At 37.4% G+C, this 20,179-nt stretch overlaps 2 protein-coding genes across 2 annotated transcripts; one reads left to right on the top strand and one right to left on the bottom strand.

Moving 5' to 3' along the window:
- Positions 1–12,025: 12,025 nt before the first annotated feature.
- Positions 12,026–13,909, top strand: LOC145799043 (uncharacterized). Its single transcript, XM_082888615.1, has 2 exons — positions 12,026–12,530; positions 12,630–13,909. The coding sequence occupies exons 1-2, from the start codon at positions 12,059–12,061 to the stop codon at positions 13,673–13,675; spliced, it is 1,518 nt and encodes a 505-aa protein (XP_082744741.1). The 5' UTR covers positions 12,026–12,058; the 3' UTR covers positions 13,676–13,909.
- A 3,080-nt stretch (positions 13,910–16,989) lies between these two features.
- LOC145799269 (uncharacterized) lies at positions 16,990–18,568 on the bottom strand. Its single transcript, XM_082888815.1, has 3 exons — positions 17,620–18,568; positions 17,395–17,523; positions 16,990–17,124 (listed from the first exon to the last, which is right to left on the bottom strand). The coding sequence occupies exons 1-3, from the start codon at positions 18,094–18,096 to the stop codon at positions 16,990–16,992; spliced, it is 741 nt and encodes a 246-aa protein (XP_082744941.1). The 5' UTR covers positions 18,097–18,568.
- Positions 18,569–20,179: the final 1,611 nt, after the last annotated feature.

Genomic DNA, 20,179 nt, shown 5'->3' with positions numbered 1-20,179 from the left:
ATGAATGTCATTTCAGTATTGAAAACAGTCAATTATCAGTATATCAGTCATTCAGCATGTGGCTCATATTTCATGCCATAACAATTATTCAGAAACTATAATAGTCATATGTGGTACATCCAATAGCAAAACAGTACAGTAGGTCTTAACAGACCGAGCAGTCAATGATGACCATCATATCAGTAAACAGTAGTGGTCCCAAACATGGGAACCGACAGAGATCTCTGTAACAGTAGCAATAACAGTTCAGTAACAGTAAATTGCTATGGATGCCATGAATACAGTTCACAAATAGGACTAACATTCATTCAGTAAACAGTGTCATTTCACAAAGTAGTACAATCATTTGTTCAGAAAATAATCTCAATTGAACATATCTTTACAACATTGTTACTCACAGAGTTCTAGGCTACAGATAAGCTAGTAGGCGTCCTCGGATGCCAACCCTACACAGTTACAGAACGAACACACACTAAGCTATATAGTTGGAAAATAATAACTTAATCCCTAATTTGTCTCGGTGTGGTTCTACATCAATATCCTCATTAAGATGTCTTAAACTAGGCCTAGGAATGCCTAAAATGAAATGAGGATGCAAAGATGTACTTTGAAACACTTTTCAAAATTTTCAAAAAACAGGGGTCTCGCTCGAGCGTGGCTTTCTACGCTCGAGCGGACATGCAGACAAAGGAGCTTCGCTTGAGCGTGACTTTTGTCACTCAAGCGGACTATAAGCTATAGTAAAAAATATTGGATGCACAAAAATCACGCTCGACAGGCGTTCGATCCACGCTTAAGCGTGAGACACAAGTCCTCGCTCGAGCGTGAACTCTCTCGCTCGAGCGGACTGTAAACACATGCAAAGTATTGGATACACGCATTTCACGCACGAGCGTCACTTTCTATGCTCGAGCAGACTGCATGTATTCAGGGTGTACGCTCGAGTGTGAAGTTCCTCGCTCGAGCATGGGTCCAAAATTTGGAATTTCCAGATTTGAACCTCAAGCTCAAAACCAACTTTTAATGCATCAAATTCGATCCTTTTGGGCCAATTTTCTGAAAAATACTTGTAAATTCATAGTATAACATGATTCAAAACTCAATTTTTAAAATCAAGGCCCAAAGGTGAGTCAATTAAACCCATTTTCAAACAAAACTTCAAGAACATGAAGTGTATGCAACATGCAAGAATTTAAACAACTTTAAAGCTTTAAATACTTATTCAAAAGAGTCAATTTCCTCAAGAACATGATAAATTCATGAACTATACTCAAATATGAACATGCATGTAACAATCTCTCTTGAAAACAACTTTAAAATGCTAGAGCATGTACATGCATGCATGGATTAAGCTTCAATTCAACATTTTTTAGACCAAAACTTGACTTAGATCACCAAACTCCCATGAACCATGCAAGACAATACATAAATACATCAATGAGAGGTTGAATGCTCTACCTTAAACCTTGGATTTCAAGTGTAGAAGCTCAACTATGCAATTTGCCTTCAAATCTCTTAATCTCCAAGCCAAAACAAGATAAAATCACTCTATTTCCTATCTCTCTCTCTCTCTAGTCGGCTAGCTCTAGATGGAAAAGGGTGAGATGGTGTTTGTAATGCAACAATTGAGTCCAAGTCAAAGTTGTAGGAAATGGCCACTTAATGACAAAAGGGTAAATAAGCCAACTAATGTAATTTATCAATAATTAATCTAATTTACTCATACCAAATCACATTTCAATTAAAACATTCCATAAAATCACATAAATTCTAATTAGCACAAAACACTAATCGATTTCTGGTTCGGCCGCCGATAAGGCCTTCAATTTGCAGTTTAAAACATAAAACATGAACAGATAATTTAGCAATCAAACAGATAGACATGCATTTAAACTAATACATTCAATCAATCAGTCAAAATTTTAGTCAATCAGTCATTAACATGCTTAATCATAGATTAGCACTAATCAGAGGTGAGGGTTGTCACAGTCTCCCCTCCTTAAAAAGAGTTTGATCCTCCGAACTCGAATTACCTTCATTCTTGGAAGAAAACATGATTCAGTGGGAACAGTTCAGGATATCTCTTGATCATATCGTCTTCCCTTTCCCAAGTGGCATACACGCCACCATGGTTTTGCCAATCAACTTTCACTAACGGAATTTCTTTATTCCTCAACTTCTTGATTCGTTTGTTCACAATCTGAATAGGTCGTTCTTCGTAAGTGTAGTCATCACTTAGCACTACACGGGTAGGCTCAATCACATGAAAGGGATCCCGGAGGTAATCCCTCAACATTGAAATATGGAACATGTTATGCATATGCTCCATTTCAGGAGGAAGCACTACTTGATACGCCACCGAATTGATTTTCTCAATAATCTCGTACGGTCCGACATATCTCGACGCTCGCTTACTTTTGACTCCAAAACGAGTCTGGCCTTTCATCGGTGTTACTTTTACAAAAACATGGTCACCTACTTCATACTCTCTGTCCCGCCTTTGGACATCCGCATAACTTTTCTGTCGGCTTTGTGCGGTTTTCAATCTCTGTTGAATCAGTTTCACCTTTTCAGTAGTTTCCTGTACAATCTCAGGCCCAAGCAAAGGCCCATCTCCAACTTCTGCCCAGCAAATCGGAGATTGACATTTTCTGCCATATAAAGCCTCGAAATGCGCCACACCAATGCTTGAATGAAAACTGTTGTTGTAGGCAAATTCAGCTAACGATAAATGGCTTTTCCAATTTCCTTGGAAATCCAGAACATACATTCTCAGTAAATCCTCCAGAGTCTGTATGGTTCTTTCTGACTGACCATCTGTCTAAGGATGGTATGCACTACTCAGTCTCAATTCAGTACTCAATGCTGTCTGCAAACTTTGCCAAAATCTCGATGTAAACTTCGAGTCCCTATCAGAAACAATGGACACAGGCACTCCATGCAATTTAACAATCTCATCAATATAGATTACAGCCAATTTGTCCGAATTAAAAATTGTTTTGACAGGTAAGAAATGAGCAGATTTAGTCAGTCTATCAACAATAACCCAAATTGAATCCATACCATTACTGGAGCGAGGTAAACCAACAATAAAATCCATAGTGATATGTTCTCATTTCCACTCCGGTATCGGTAATGGTTGCAGTAAACTTGCTGGTCGTTAATGTTCGGCTTTAACTTGTTGGCAATGAAGACATTTTGACACAAAGTCAGCAATCTCTTTCTTCATTCTCGGCTACCAGAAATTCAGTTTCAAGTCTTGGTACATTTTTGTATTTCCTGGATGGATAGATAGTTTTGAATTGTGGCCTTCTTGCAAAATTCTCCTTTTCAGTTTAGAATCGCTCAGTACACACAATCTTCCCTGAAATTTCAACGCATTATTCACAAATTTGAAATCTGACCTCAGTTTGAAGTCCCGTTCTTCGATGATCTTCCTCAAAAAGTCATCCTGTTGTTGTTTCTCTTTAATCTCTTCAATTAGTGCCGGTTGAGCAAAAATAGCGGCTATGGTTCCACATTATTCACGAAAAACAATCTCAACTTCAAGTCTTTCAAGGTCACATAACAATTCTTTTTGCCCGGTGAGTAAACATGCTAAATTTCCAATCGATTTCCGACTCAGTTCATCAGCAACGGTGTTAGCTTTTCCTGGATGGTACAAAATTTGTAGGTCATAGTCTTTTATCAATTCTAACCATCTCCGCTGCCTCATGTTCAGTTCTTTCTGTGTGAAGAAGTATTTCAAACTCTTGTGGTCTGTATACACCTCACATGTTGCCCCATAAAGGTAGTGACGCCAAATTTTTAGTGCAAACACCACTGCAGCTAGTTCTAAATCATGGGTCGGGTAGTTCTTTTCATGTGGTCTTAGTTGTCGGGAAGCATACGCAATCACTTTACCATTCTGCATTAAAACACATCCCAAACCCTTATAAGAAGCATCACTATATATAGTATAACCATCCGTACCTGAGGGTAAGGTAAGAATCGGTGCAGTCACTAGTCGAGTCTTCAACTCTTGAAAAGCTGATTCCCTCTGATCGGTCTAGTCAAATGATATCCCCTTCTGAGTCAGCTGTGTTAGTGGTAGGGCAATTTTGGAGAAATCTTTGACAAATCTTCTGTAATACCCGGCTAAGCCTAGAAAACTTCAGACTTCGGTAACATTTGTTGGTCTAGGCCAGTTCATTACTGCTTCAATCTTCTGTGGGTCAACTGTAATACCATCCTTACTGATCACATGTCCCAAAAACATCACACTGTCTAGCCAAAATTCACATTTAGTTAGTTTTGCATAAAGTTTCTGTTCTCTTAAGGTCTGTAGGGCAATTCTCAAATGGTGTTCATGTTCCTCCGTGCTTTTGGAATAAATTAAAATGTCATCTATGAATACAACAATAAAGTCATCGAGGAATGGTTTAAAAATTCGGTTCATAAGGTCCATAAATGCAGCAGGTGCATTGGTAACTCCGAAAGGCATAACTAAGAATTCGTAATGTCCATACCTTGTTTGAAAGACAGTCTTTTCAATGTCCCCTGTCTTGACTTTCAACTGGTGGTATCCAGATCTAAGGTCAATTTTGGAGAACACTTGGGCACCCTGTAACTGGTCAAATAAATCATCAATGCGAGGCAATGGATATTTATTTTTCACTGTTACCTTGTTCAATTCACGGTAGTCAATGCAGAGTCTTAGTGAGCCGTCTTTCTTTTTCACAAATAAGACTAGCGCGCCCCACGGTGAAGTACTAGGCCTGATGAACTTCTTATCTAATAGCTCTTGTAGCTGAACTTTCAACTCCTTCAATTCGGTAGGTGCCAATTTGTATGGAGCTTTAGATACAGGCTGTGTACCTGGAATTACATCAATGGTGAACTCAATCTCCCTATCAATCAAATCCCCTGGTAGTCCATCTCGAAAAACATCTGGGAATTCTTTGACTATAGAAATACCGTTCACACTAGTTTTATCATTAGTAGGTACAGTCAATACAGAACATAGATACCCTTTACACCCCTTTCTTATCAGTTTAAAAGCTTTCATGGATGAAATCAGATACGGGGGAGATACTACTCCAACTTCGTTGAACACAAATTTAGGCAGTCCGGGTGGATGGAAAACAACTTGTTTTGTTACACAGTCTATGGTAGCATGATATTTCGTTAACCAGTCCATTCCCAATATCACATCAAAATGATCTATATTCAATGGCACTAAATCAATATACAAATGCGCATCTTCAACAATAATTTCACATACAGGGTACATATAAGCACAAGTCATGGATCCCCCAACAGGTGAAGATATAACTAACAGATAGTTCATGGGTTCCAAAGGTCTATTCAATTTTTGCGAAAAAGCATGTGATACATATGAATGTGTAGACCCCGAGTCAATCAAAACATATGCATTTTGAGCACAAATTGAGAGTATACCTGACACAACGGTTTTGGTATTCTGTACATCTCCCGGTACGAGTGCGAACACTCGACCTTGCCTCATAGGCTCTTTTCCGGTAGCTTTGGGGTTAGGTTTTGGTGGGACAGTCGATGCTGCTGCGCTTGGTGCAGCTTTACTATTGCCTTGAGATGTGGAAGGGCAATCTTTCACCATGTGGCCTACCTTGCCATACCTGTAACAAGCACCTGAAATTTTATAACAAACCCCTTTATGATTCTTACCACATTCGGAGCAGGGCGGTATAGAACGATTTTCTTGACTAGAACTAGTTGTCGACCCTGTATTCTGTTTTTTGTTCGATAAATTATTTCTGCCTTTCTTAAACTTGAAACCCCGTCTTTTACCACGTCATTCGGTTCTCGGTGTTTCAGTTTGTTTCAGTGCCTCGATGTTTGACTCAGCCATTATTGTTCGGTCAAGAACATCCACGTACTTCAGCAGTTTCAAAACATTAATTCTGTCAAGAATTTCTACATTAAGGTCGCCTTCAAACTTCCTGGCCTTCTTGTAATCAGTGTCAACCATATGCGGTGCATATCTGGTGAGTTCAGTAAACTTTGACTCATACTCTGCTACCGACATGGTGCCTTGTTTCAGTTGTTCAAATTCAGTCACCTTTCAGTCCCTGACACACTGTGGAAAGTATTTCTCAAAGAAGGCTCCCTTAAACTGAGCCCAAGTCATAACGGTGTCGATGTCGCGGACAAGCATCCACCACTTTCTGGCTTCTTCTTGTAAGATGAAGGTAGCCAGTAGCATTTTGTGTGCTTCAGAACACGGAAAGACTTCAAATAATTTCTCGGTCTTTAGGACCTATGCTTCGGCCTTTAAGGGTTCAAGGCCTCCCTGAAAGGATGACGGTTTCATCTTGCCAAACTTCTATGTTAGAGCAATGATGTCATCATTCACATTCTGTTCCTGCTGTACTGGAAGAGGTGGGGGCTGTTGGTTCTGTTGTTGTAGCCTTAAGGCCTCAGTTAACATTTCCACTGTTCTTTCGAGCCTTGCCATTCTGGCCTCGGATGATTCAGATTCATCAATAGTTCTTGCGTTATCCATTTCATTAGACAATTATGGCAATAATAAACATAGGCAGTTGCATACTTAAACACATAAACACGTATATTCATGTCATGACCACACACACTTATCAATGCTCATGCAATGCCCTATTCACTTTTCTAGGACATCCTATAGCTCATTTGGACACGTGTGTGCGGTATAACTCGTGATTTAGTATCGCTCTGATACCACTCTGTCACGACCCAAACTCGCCCCTATGAATTTAGCACCGTAACCGGCCAGTAATCTGAGATTACCGAAGGCCTTCTTAACAGTAAAACAATAATACAGAGTATAGGGGCTGGCGGAAGCCAAAACAGTAATTAAAAGATGTCCAATGAGCTGTGACAGTCTGTATGTAAAAAGACTTTTCATAACATGTTCACATTCAAACCATAACAGTATGTACATACACCATCATATACAGATATTCAGGTTAGGGACCAAATCCTTAACATAATAGTACAGTACAGATACACATATCATTCAGTCTATACAGTGTTACAAAACCAGATACAAAAAAAGGGAAAAAACTAAAACACCCCAAAAATCCCTAGCTTGAAGGACTTGGAACCTTGCAGTGAGGCACGGTGGTTGGCTTTGACAAAACGGGAGCTTAGCCCGACGCTCCTAGCAACGGTCTGGTGCTTGTACACCAACATATATATAAGCAGTAAGTTAAAGCCCAGTGAATAACCTATGCGTAAAGAGGTTAAGAATGAATGTCCTTTCAGTATTGAAAACAATCAATTATCAGTGCATCAGTCATTCAGCTTGTCGCTTATATTTCATGCCATAACGGTTATTCAGAAACTATAATAATCATATATGGTACATCTAATAGCAAAACAGTACAGTAGGTCTTAACAGACCGAGCAGTCAATGATGGCCATCATATCAGTAAATAGTAGTGGTCCCAAACATGGGAACCGAATGAGATCTCTGTAACAGTAACAGTAACAGTAAATTGCTATGGATGCCACGAATACAATTCACAAATAGGACAAACATTCATTCAGTAAACAGTGTCATTTTATAAAGCAGTACAGTCATTTGTTCAGAAAATAATCTCAATTGAACATATCTTTACAACATTGTTACTCACAGAGTTCTAGGCTACAGATAAGCTAGTAGGCGTCCTCGGATGCCAACCCTACATAGTTACAGAACGAACACACACTAAGCTACACAGTTGGGAAATAATAACTTACTCCCTAATTTGCCTCGATGTGGTTCTACATCAATATCCTCATTAAGATGTCTTAAACTAGGCCTAGGAATGCCTAGGATGAAATAAGGATGCAAAGATGTACTTTGAAACACTTTTCAAAATTTTCAGAAAACAGGGGTCTCGCTCGGGCGCGGCTTTCTATGCTTGAGCGGACATGCAGACAAAAGAGCTCCGCTCGAGCGTGACTTCCGTCGCTCGAGTGGACTGTAAGCTACAGTAAAAAATATTGGATGCACAAAAATCACGCTCGACGGGCACTCGATCCACGCTGGAGCGTGAGACACAAGTCCTCGCTCGAGCGTGAACTCTCTCGCTCGAGCGGACTGTAAACACATGCAAAGTACTAGATACACGCATTTCATGCTCGAGCGTCACTTTCTACGCTCGAGCGGACTGCATGTATTTAGGGTGTACGCTTGAACGTGAAGTTCCTCGCTCAAGCGTGGGTCCAAAATCTAGAATTTCCAAATTTAAACCTCAAGCTCAAAACCAACTTTTAATGCATCAAATTCGATCCTTTTGGGCCAATTTTCTAAAAAACACTTGTAAATTCATAGTATAACATGATTCAAAGCTCAATTTTTAAAATCAAGGCCCAAAGGTGAGTCAATTAAACCCATTTTCAAACAAAACTTCAAGAACATGAAGTGTATGCAACATGCAAGAATTTAAACAACTTTAAAGCTTTAAATACTTGTTCAAAAGAGTCAATTTCCTCAAGAACATGATAAATTCATGAACTATACTCAAGATATGAACATGCATGTAACAATCTCTCTTGAAAATAACCTCAAAATACTAGAGCATGTACATGCATTCATGGATTAAGCTTCAATTCAACATTTTTTTAGACCAAAACTTGACTTAGATCACCAAACTCCCATGAACCATGCAAAACAATACATAAATACATCAATGAGAGGTTGAATGCTCTACCTTAAACCTTGGATTTCAAGTGTAGAAGCTCAACTATGCAATTTGCCTTCAAATCTCTTAATCTCCAAGCCAAAACAATATGAAATCACTCTATCTCCTATCTCTCTCTCCCTCTCTCTCTCTCTAGTCGGCTAGCTCTAGATGGAAAAGGGTGAGATGGTGTTTGTAATGCGACAATTGAGTCCATGTCAAAGTTGTAGGAAATGGCCACTTTAATGGCAAAAGGGTAAATAAGCCAACTAATGTAATTTATCAATAATTAATCTAATTTACTCATACCAAATCACATTTCAATTAAACATGCCATAAAATCACATAAATTCTAATTAACACAAAACACAAATCGATTTCTGGTTCGGCCGCCGATAAGGCCTTCAATTTGCAGTTTAAAACATAAAACATGAACAGATAATTTAGCAGTCAAACAGATAGACATGCATTTAAACTAATACACTCAATCAATCAGTCAATCAGTCACTTAACATGCTTAATCATAGATTAGCATTAATCAGTGGTGAGGGTTGTCACAATTTTTCTGACCATTTTTCAACAAAAACAAATGTTCATCTCCACCACATTACTATTCCCACTACCTCCTTAATTCCAGTAGCAATAAGAGAGAGAGAGAGAGAGAGAGAGAGAGAGAGAGAGGTTGTGTTTGGTAGAGCTTTCCAAATATGATTCCACAATATGATTTGAGTGCTCTGTATGTTTACAATTTTTAAAAATTGATTCCATACCCACTTTTCAAAACACGTTTATCCGGCCATCCTTCCGGACGTCCGACCGGTTGGCCGAAACAGTGTTCATGTTTTTTTTATTTTGGCACCTGTTATTTTTATATTTTAAATAAAAAATATTTTGGAAATTTTTAAAAAAAAATTTATGAGCTTTAAATAGAATTTTGGGTTGTGTGTTTGGTTACAAGTTGTAAATTTTTGAATCAAATATCATATGTCACATTACTTAATTCAAACCCAATTCAAAACTCTTTTCAAAACTCATAACCAAACAAATTTTTCACACTCAAATCATAATTTCAAAACTCATAAATTCAAAATACAACTCTATTTTCAAATCATAACTCTAAAGTTCATCCAAACGCAACCTAAAGTTTTACTAGCAAATAGTTTTCATTAGTCTTCACCATCATATAGATCAATACAAAATCAACAAAAGAATTAAAGATACATTCAGTGATAATTTTCACTAAATGTATTTGTAATAAATTTATCACTGAGTGATTTGTAAAAAATTACAGACGCCAATTTACTCCTTCACATTCACACTTACAATCACTTACTCACAAGACACTCATATCCTACATACGCATTCAAAACCAAAGATTGATATATTTATCATTGAAAAATAAATTAGCAGCAGATATGATTTAAAAATAAAGACATAGAGAAAAGGAAGAGGGGTAAGACATAGAGAAAAGGAAGAGGGGTAAGATCTAAAAAAACACTGTTGCTTGGAGTTATTTGGAGTGGATTTTACCATTGAAACAACTTTTTTTTTCTTTTTTTTTTGAACAGGACCATTGAAACAAATAGATTGGTATAGATTTAGAACTAGATTGGTGAATCAACCATGGTAGAGTGGCGATTGGAGATGTAGAGTGTAGATCGGTAATGGTGGAGATGGTTCATGAATAGTAGTAGTAGATTGGTGACGGTGAAGTGCAAATTGTTGGTAGTGGTAGTGAATGTCAAGTGGAACATAACGGTGACGGTGGTGGGTAGACGATGACGGTGGTAGTGACTACTGGATGACGATGGTGGCGGTGGTCGACAACGATAACAATGGTGGTGAGAGTATAAGGCTCTTGGAAAAATATTGTAGAAAGAAAGAAGATAAGAGGATGATGGGGAAAAAAGAATATTATAATTTATTGGTGAATACATAAGATATGTAGGAACTACAAGTACTGAAGTTCATTAAAGGGAAAATTACCATGTAGTCCTATGAAGGGGATCTATTTCCCTTCTAATCCCAATTTATTTTTAATAGTTTAATAGGTCCACAGTTTTTTTAGTTTTATACCCAGAGGTCCCGTTTTTTATTTTCGTATTTTTAAATGACTGTGTTACCCTTTGTTTTGAGATCATTATATACGTGAGAAATCAAATTTTTGCTTCGTTGAAAAAAAGGAAATCAAATCTTCGTCTCCGCGATCTCGATTTCTCTTCGTTGTGGCGATTTCATTGTGCTGTGTGGTCGATCTTATTGTGCTGTGAGGTGGATCTGGTTATGCGATTTGAATCTCTGTGTACAGGCGATATCTTCGTACGTTGTCTCTCTCTCTCTCTCTCTCTCTTTCTCTCTCTCTCTGGTGATAGATATATGTATGTGTATGTATGTATCAGTCGATACATAGATATACATATATATGTATATATATATATGTCTGTGTGTGTATGTGGTTTGTATTTGTCGATATATATGTATGTATGTATATATATATAAGCAAATTTGCGTGATATGTGGTTTGTGTTTGGCGAATTTTGTTTGTTTGATTTTGATTTTGTTGATTTTGTTTGTCGTATAGTGTAATGTGTTTTGAAGTTGTATTTTGGAATTGTGAATTCTGGTGTTTTGATACTGATATGTTGTAAGTGTATAATTTTGCAGTTTTGGAATTGTAAATTGTGCACTGTTGTTATTGATATGTTGTAACTGCATAATTTTGCAGTTTGGAATCTGTGAACAATTGTTTATTGGTTTCTGATTTTGTAGTATGGAGCGGTGTTTCATGTTAATGTGCAAATACAGTAATTGTTGTGCTGCTATTAAGATTAGTGACGGATGTAGTTATGATGAAGTTGTTGAGAAAATATGTGCGAAGTTCAAGGATTTGAGTGTTGGTAACTTTTGTTTGTTTTTCTCTGTTCCTGGATATTCTAATTGTATTGTTGAATGTGATGATGATTTGGGGAATATGCTATTAATGGTAGGTGGTAGTGGTTGTCATGTTGTTGATGTTATTGTGGGGGATAAGAGAGTTGTGGAGGTTGATGATGGTAATTCTTGTAGGATTGATTCTGTAACTTGTGAGAGTTCTTTTGTGAATGATTGTGATGATGTTGGTGGTTTGTTGCGTAGTTTTTATCCAGAACTAGAGAGAGTTTTGTTGTCTGCTAGTTGGAAGGGGATTATACATAGTGTTGGTTAAGAATTTGAAGGTGGAGTGTCGGGGTTCCGCATTGCATTGGCTAAGTATGCGGTTTAGTGTGGTTTTGCAGTGAATTATTTGAAGAATGATGCAACAAGAGTAACCGCTGAATGTATGATGAAGTCGTCTACGGGTTGTAAATGGTTTGTACATGGAAGGGTGTTGATGGATTCTGGTGTTTTTTTTTATAATGAAGTTGGATAATGTGCATACTTGTGGGGTTGTTGCTCGTAGATCTTGTAGCAAAATGGTTAGTTCTAGACTTGTGTCTGATATTGTGCAAAATGATATTAGTGATAATCCGTTGACTCGTCCTATTGAAGTTAAAAAAAAGTTGAAGAAGCAATATGGTATAGATGTTTCTTATCGGGTTGCATGGTTAGGAGTTGATAAGGCAAGAGGTGGGTTGTTTGGTGATTTTGCAACTTCTTTTGACCAGCTTCGATGGTACCTTGAGACGGCTATGAGAACGAATCCGGGAAGTGTGTTTGAATTAGATGTGGATGAAAGTAGTGGGTGTTTTCGGAGGTTGTTTGTGGCATTTTATGGATGTTTGTATAGCTTTCAATTTTGTCGTCCGTTGTTGTTTGTTGATGGTACATTTTTGGAGGGGCGTTACAAGGGGCATTTGCTTGCAGCAACATCAAAGGATGGTAATCAAGGTATGTATTTATTTGCAGTTAGTATTGGTTTAGTTTGTCAGTGTGTTATTGTATTGTGAGTCTGCTAATTTTTGCAGTTTCATGTGGTTTTGTTTGCAGGTTTGTTTCCTTTGGCTTTTGCGATTGTTGACGCTGAAAATCAAGATAATTGGATGTGGTTCTTAAGTCAGTTGTTGAAGGCTGTTGGTTCAGGCCGGAGATTGACTTTTGTGTCGGACCGTCAACATGGATTGCTAGACGCTCTTTCAGTGGTTTTCCCCAATGCACATCATGCTTATTGCTTGAATCATTTGAAGAGAAATTTGATTGACAAATTGGTGGGACTTCGTACTAACTATAAGCTGTGTTTGATGAAAATATTAGTTAAATGTGCTTATGCGCCAACGGTTGCTTCTTTCCAACATTATATGGAGAAATTGAGGCGTATTGCTGGGAATGGTAGAGTTGATAATATGTTGGATGGTTTGCAAAATGATAAGTGGGCCAATGCATTTTTTAGAGGGAAACGATATGGTGAGATGTCATCTAATGCTGCCGAGTCTTACAATAATTGGATTGGTGGGGCCCGTGAGTTGCCTATTACTTGTATGGTTGATATGATTAGGGTTCAAATCATGACTCAATTGTCGGATAGAAGAGCTGAATCTAGAAGATGGACTACGAAATTGTGTCCAGTTATGGAAAAGAAGTTGGTGGACTCTTTGGAGCTAGCTAAGTCTTGGGATGTGATTGTTGCTAGTGATACTGTGCTTGAGATTCATTCTTCTATTTCTTTTTATGTTGATATTGGTAGACAAACTTGTTCTTGCCATGAATGGCAATTGAATGGTTTTCCTTGTTGTCATGCTGTGCATGCTTTGCGTAGTAGTGGTAGAGATGTGTATGGTTTCATTGATCCTTTTTTTCATGTAGATTGTTTTAGAGAGTCATACAAGGAATCTGTTTATCCAGTGCCTTCAAGTGAGAGATTTGACTTTGATGGTGCCAGTAGTTCGGTTATCAAACCTCCTATAACGAAGAAGCAGCCCGGGCGGAACAAGAAGAAGAGGATACCTTCAAGGGGTGAGAATGTGAAGCAAATCAAGTGTGGGAGGTGCTTGAAATATGGGAATCACAATAAGAAGACGTGCAATGCTGCTATTTGAGGCCACAATCTATTCTTTTGGATTTGTATTTGAATTTGAGGAATTATGATAATAAAAAATGTGATACTTGGTATTATGGAAGTAATGAATAAAGTTGGTTGAATTGTTTTTTGTTTGTTGATGTGTTTTTTACTTATTGAAGTTGTTTTCTAATAGTCTGGTTTTGTTTTTTATTTTTATGGAATGCAGAGAAGGTTGTTGAAAATTTCTTATTGAAACAGTATAATATGGAAACGCAGTTCATATTTCATAGCGATAAAACTGTATAATTTTACAGTTTTAAGAATTATTAGAAACAACCTGATGAAACCGCATAATTTTGCATTTTTAAAAATTATTAGAAACAAGCTGATGAAACTGAAAAATTTTGCAGTTTGAAGAATTATTAGAATCAACCTTTACTGTATGAAAATATATGCAACCACAAACAGGTAGACAAACAATCAGAAGAAGAACCACAATAATAATAATAATAATAATAATAATAATAAGAGCAACAACAACATCAATCATTTTCACCATAACCATGATAACCAGAAAAAGATCATTCCCAAAAGTATATAAAGTACTTGTCACATGTTAAAAAAGAAAAATAAAATAAAAAAAATAAAATAAAAAAAGGGTTCAAAGATATGTTCCCTTGAATATTTGTATTGTTAAGAAGTTTGTTCATTGTTTCTATGGTTTGGTATGTTTTGTCAACATTTGGTAGTGCTCGAGTTTCCAAGATCGGTTCTCATCATTGAGGAATTGATTGATGATTTGTGCTCGAAATTTGACCCACTCAGTTGGACGAAGTTTTTTCTGCACAGGTTGCCAGTTGAGATATTGGTTGATAACATTGCAGACAGCAATTGCATAATCATTCTTGCAATGTTTGAGATGAAGTTAATTAGTTAGGTGAAACTGCAAAAATTAGCATATTGGAAGATTAGTTTATGGATTTTGTATCTTACGAGTGTGGGGTTTGTTGTGGGCATTCCTCAATTGATGCAATTTCTGTCTCGCACTCTTGAGATGAAAACATGTTTCCCTGTTTGCTGAGTAATGCTTTATTCCATCTCAGTTGATGTTGTTGCTACAAAATAGTTAGCGGGTGTTTTTGTTAGTTATAGTGATGAGTTGAGATGTTTGTAAAGGAATGGAACTAAGTATGAAATTTTATTTTAGCTTACAATTTGCTTTGCAATTTCAAAGTGCTTGTTGTGGCAATCTTTTCCTGTGTCAAAGAGTCATAGTGTCTCCATATTCCATCAGCATTGTCAAAGACCACAATTGTCCAATGGTTGTCGTGGTTGATTGGGAAATGGATATATCTGTTTTTCATTGCTTCTGGAAAATGGCTGTCCATCAGTTTTTCTCTCAGTGCTTGATCTTGGTTTTGTAGTGGAGTCTGTAAGTCATATATATGTTTGAAATATGTCATAAAACTATGTAGTAATACATGTTGATAAAGTAGAAAATTTTGCAGTTGTAAGGTATGTTAAGTTTTGCTTACATTGATGAGTGTTGAGAAAACGTAAGATCTTCCTGCGTATGGATTGCTTGCAAAGACTAGATCGTTTTTCTCAAATTCTTCAATGGTTGGTTGGAGTGCCAATTGCTTTTCTGAGAAGGCATCAATGACCTGAAACATGTTATATATGAGAATGTGTTAGGTTTGTGGAATAGGTTATTGAATATGTACAGAAACTGTAAAATTGTGCAGTTGGAGACCTACATTCCCATATAAGGGTTCCCTGTTGGTCAATCTGCATATATCTGAAAAGTATACGCAGTTTTCATCTTCGCTGCCAGACCAGACACAAGCAGTTGATTGTGTGTTGTTGATGAGTTGAATTTGGTCTTGGTCTTTTTTGGATAGGCTATGCCAAACCTTGTTTGTTTTGCGGCATGAAATGGTGAGTGGCTTGTTTGGGATTGATTCTTCCTGGAAATCATCATCACTTTCCAATACTTGAAGATTTGTCTTCTTTTGATTGGCATGCTCTTTTGGGTTTGTTTCAGCAGCAACTGGTTTCTCTTGGCCAATATGTTCTTGCATCTTTTCTTTCTGCTGTTGTTTTGCTTCATGAGCACCATCTTTTTTGTTGTCATTCTTCTTCTCTTTTTCTTCATTGGTACCCTGTGTTGGTTTGGGTACATCAGCAGCAGTTTGTGTCTTGTTTGTTGCATCTTCTTTGGGTTTGGTCATTGATTGGTATTCAAAATCTGGGTCATGTGCTTGTTTTCTTGATTTTTGTTTGATTCTCTTGACCATGGATCTTTGTTGGGGACTGCCAGTTTTTTTGGTGGACATTTCCTTCAATTGATCTTCTTTTTTACGCAATTCAGCCATGAATTTTTGTTCCATTTCTTGCATTTGTGCTCTCAGGGCTGATATGAGCTTGTCCTTGTCGTCCTCTTTGGTTGGTGTTTGTGGTTGGTCATGACCTATAAAAATGTTGGATTGTGTTTTGCTTCATGAGCACCATCTTTTTTGTTGTCATTCTTCTTCTCTTTTTCTTCATTGGTACCCTGTGTTGGTTTGGGTACATCAGCAGCAGTTTGTGTCTTGTTTGTTGCATCTTCTTTGGGTTTGGTCATTGATTGGTATTCAAAATCTGGGTCATGTGCTTGTTTTCTTGATTTTTGTTTGATTCTCTTGACCATGGATCTTTGTTGGGGACTGCCAGTTTTTTTGGTGGACATTTCCTTCAATTGATCTTCTTTTTTACGCAATTCAGCCATGAATTTTTGTTCCATTTCTTGCATTTGTGCTCTCAGGGCTGATATGAGCTTGTCCTTGCCGTCCTCTTTGGTTGGTGTTTGTGGTTGGTCATGACCTATAAAAATGTTGGATTGTGTTTTGGTTAGTTTAATGAAATTTTGCAGTATGCTTTAGTATTAGACAATAGTTTACCTTGTGCATGAAGTATGTCAGATTTCTCTTGCAGTTCTTCTTATTGGTTTGTCAGTTCTTGTTCATTGACTTCTTCGTGTTGGTTTGTTTGTTGTTCTTCTTGTTCTTGTTGTTGGTCTTCTTCTTCATCAAGGTGTTCTTCTTCTTCTTCTTCTTCTTCTTCAGTTTCAGTTTCTTCTTCTTCTTCTTCAGTTTCTTTTTCATCAGTTTTTTCTTCATCAGTCACTTGATTTTTTTCATCATCACTCTTTTCTTCTTGTTCATCACTTTGTGGTTCTTCTTGTGGTTTTTGCTTTCTTTTTCTTTTTTTTTTTTGTTGTGCTTCTTGTTCTGATTGTGATTCTGATTCTGAATGATGTTCTTCTTCGAGAAAGTCATCCTCATCATTGTCTAGAAGTGTTCTTTTTTTTGTTTATTTTGTTTTCTTTTTTTGCTTATTGTCCTTTTTGTGGTCTTGTTTCTTTGCTGAAAAGTCTGTTGATGTGCTTTGATTGATATGCAATAACTGTATTTCTTGTTCAGTTGGGGTTAAAGCACTTTGGTTAACCTGCATTGGAACGATGTGGCATATATCAGTAATACTGTAAATTTGGTCAGTTTCATAAGATGAGTTTACTGTGAGTAATGTGGGTTAAGTGTCGAAATATGTTTTTTGAAACTGAAAAATGTTACAGTTTCATAACATGAGTGATGTTAAAGAAGTGTGTGCTTTGAAACTGAAAATTTTCACAGTTTCATAATATGATTTGTACTACAATGAATATGAAAGGAGTGTTGAATAGATTTGTGCTAGGATAGTATAGAAGAGTTTGAATACCTTTTCAAAGTGAGCGAGGCTGATGTGTTTCCACTTGGAGTACATTTTGCCAAGGTTCCATTTCATAAACCTTGGGAAGCCTTCTTTGTTGGATGGTCGGAGGAGTTTACTGTGCTCACAGTACCAGTACTGTAAAAGAAAAAAAAAAAGTTGAAATATGTTAGATAGTTAGAAATAGGTGGATGTCTGATATTTTTGTGGGAAGTAGTTGAGTAATGTGTTTACCAAGAGTAACATGACGCATCCAGTGACATGCCTTGGGTTGTTGTTTGCATTTGCCATTGAATTCATCAGTGTGTCTTTTATTGCCTCAACCCAATTGTACTTCTTGATGTTGTTGAGATTGTCAACATAGTTGAGGAAACTCCAACTGAGTGTATGGCCTGTTGTGGGCATGAGAAGTTTCAAGCACAAGTAAAGGGTGATTACCCTTGCAAGATCTTGACAATCATTGGTTGATTTTCCTTTTTTTGTTTGTTGAAACATTTTGGTCAAAGACTTGCCATCCAATCTCTTGACTGATTTGCATCTTCGTTTGTAAAATGGAAGCTCAAAATCCTTTGGTCTTGCATAGGATTTGGTGGTGATGCTGTCTTCTCCACAGTCGATACCAAAAATGAGCTTGACATCACTGGTTCTGAGTTTCATTTCCTTTTTGCCAAGTACAAATGATCTTTTTCTTTTGTTGTAGAGTGTTGTCATTTCTGCTACAATGGAATTGTAGCATCTGCACCAAGAGGCCTTCAGTTGTGTTGAGGAGAGAGCATTTATAAGGGGCCAAAAAGGGATTTTTTTGCAGCTCTGTCTGTTGGGCTTTTGTGAATTTGACTCCCTTCAACAGTTTGATTACCGTTCCGATGTTGGAACGATAATTAAATTGTTGGACTCTCTTTGCAGGGACTGCTGCTTTTTTTTCTTTTGATGCCTTGGTTTTTGTTTTGGGAGTTGATTGGCTTTCTTGGAGCTTTCTTTTTTTGGTTGGAGGAGCTTCTTGGTTTTTTGTTGGCTTTCTTTTGTTTGTTTTTGTTGTGGTTGGAGGTGTGGTTGGTGTTTGTTGGGTGGGTGGGGTCTGTGGTGTAGTTCTTGGGCTTTTTCTTGTAGGTGGTGTGGTTGTTTTGTGGGTTTTTTGGTGGGGTCTGTTGGGTTTGGTTGTTTTTGGGTGTGGTGGTTTGGTTTTTTGTGGATGGGGAGATGGTGGTGGCATTTGAGTGGATACAGGAGAGGGACTTTCAAAAGGGGAGATGGTTAAATCCCTGATTGGATTTGTGGGCATACGGGTTTGTTTCTTCCAATATCTTCCAACAGCTATTTCTGAAAAAATGAAAGTGACAACAGGGTATGAGTAATATAATGACAAAACTATATAATTTTGAAGTTTTATATGCAGTTTAATATGAAGTTATTTGTATTTTGTTGGTAAGAGTTACGAAACTGTATAATTTGACAGTTTGATTTGCACTTTATAATAAGTTAGCTATTTGTTTTGAGTACTGGTTAAACCGTGTAATTTTGCAGTTTCATTTGCAGTTTGAATAAATTTAGATATGTTGCTTGTATAGTGATGAAATGAAACACTATGATGTTGCAGTTTTTATAAGGAAACAGTATGAACAATAGGAACAGCCCATTGTATTTTGTAAAAAGCAACAATAACAACAAGAAGATTAAAAATTCAAAAATAAGAATAAGAGAAGCCAATATTGAACAACAAGAATAAGAATAAGGTGTTGAATGTGTAAAAACAGGGATTTATGTGCAAAAACAGTGTTTAGAATGTTGAAAAACAGGGGACTATATATATATTAAAAGAGGGTTTATACATTTGGAAGTATGTAAAATGTGTATATAAGAAATATTAAAGAATGATGTACAAATGTGAATGAAAAATAATGAATAGGTGAAGAGAGATGTTACTTTTTTTCCCCATTTTTGTGAATCGGAAGTCAGGAACTATGAAATCTCTTCAGAGTGGTGATGGTTCTTCGTGTTGTTGAGAGTCGCCGATTGGAGAATATGAACGGCTTGGTGTTGTGTTGAAGTTGAACGGTTTGGTTTTGTGGTTAGGGTAGGGTTTCAGAGAGAATGGAGTCGAACGGAGGAGAGATGGAGGATTGAGAATGCGATTTCGAGCGGCGGAGATGTAACAGTGTACTGATCAGGCTGAGATGATTGTGGGTGATGAAGATGAACGGTTACGTTTTCTGGTTAGGGTTAGGGTTTCAGAGGGGATGGAGTTGAACGGAAGAGAGATGGAGGACTGAGGAGTTGATTTCGAGCGGCGGAGACGTGACAGTGTAGTGATCGGACTGAGATGATGGGGACGTGGGAGATGGTTGCGCGCGTGTAAATTGGATGATATATTGTGGGTATTTTCGTCTTATTGTTAATTTGAGGACTTAATGGAGTATTAAATTTGTTTTGGGTCTAAATGGGGTATGATATGTTGGGCTTGGACCTTTGGGTCAGTCGCCCTTCATTAAATGAGACTGGACATCTTAGGTTTTAAAAAAATATATTCAACAAGCCCCAAAAGGTTTCTAAAGAATCAAATCCCATACAACCATTTTATTGAACTCCAAATTGCAGAAATTAAAGATACTGTGCACTGATAAATATTCTCTTTAGAAGCCCAATATTTCAGCTCAAAAGGCCCACCACTTTCGGGCCGAAGTCTTTTCTTTACAAACAGCCCAATAAAAGTACAACCCACCACTGCATGGGAATTCCACTAACTTGATAACTATCATCTATAGCCATGGCCCAACCATCTCATGCTCTTGTGTTT

The sequence above is a fragment of the Camellia sinensis genome, chromosome 9 (genome assembly GCF_055761805.1).
Source record: "Camellia sinensis isolate YWXY chromosome 9, ASM5576180v1, whole genome shotgun sequence".
In the NCBI taxonomy this organism is placed as follows: Eukaryota; Viridiplantae; Streptophyta; class Magnoliopsida; order Ericales; family Theaceae; genus Camellia; species Camellia sinensis.
This window is presented reverse-complemented; position numbering and strand designations above follow the sequence as displayed.

What these genes read in the sequence shown, in the direction of transcription:
- LOC145799269 (XM_082888815.1), bottom strand. Translation starts at nt 18,096, where the DNA reads ATGACAACACTCTACAACAAAAGAAAAAGATCATTTGTACTTGGCAAA. An exon ending in GATGCGTCATGTTACTCTTG is followed by an intron (nt 17,524 to 17,619) that starts GTAAACACATTA and finishes TTTCTTTTACAG; the next exon opens with TACTGGTACTGTGAGCACAG. An exon ending in GCCTCGCTCACTTTGAAAAG is followed by an intron (nt 17,125 to 17,394) that starts GTATTCAAACTC and finishes GTTCCAATGCAG; the next exon opens with GTTAACCAAAGTGCTTTAAC.
- LOC145799043 (XM_082888615.1), top strand. Translation starts at nt 12,059, where the DNA reads ATGAAGTTGGATAATGTGCATACTTGTGGGGTTGTTGCTCGTAGATCT. An exon ending in ATCAAAGGATGGTAATCAAG is followed by an intron (nt 12,531 to 12,629) that starts GTATGTATTTAT and finishes TTTTGTTTGCAG; the next exon opens with GTTTGTTTCCTTTGGCTTTT.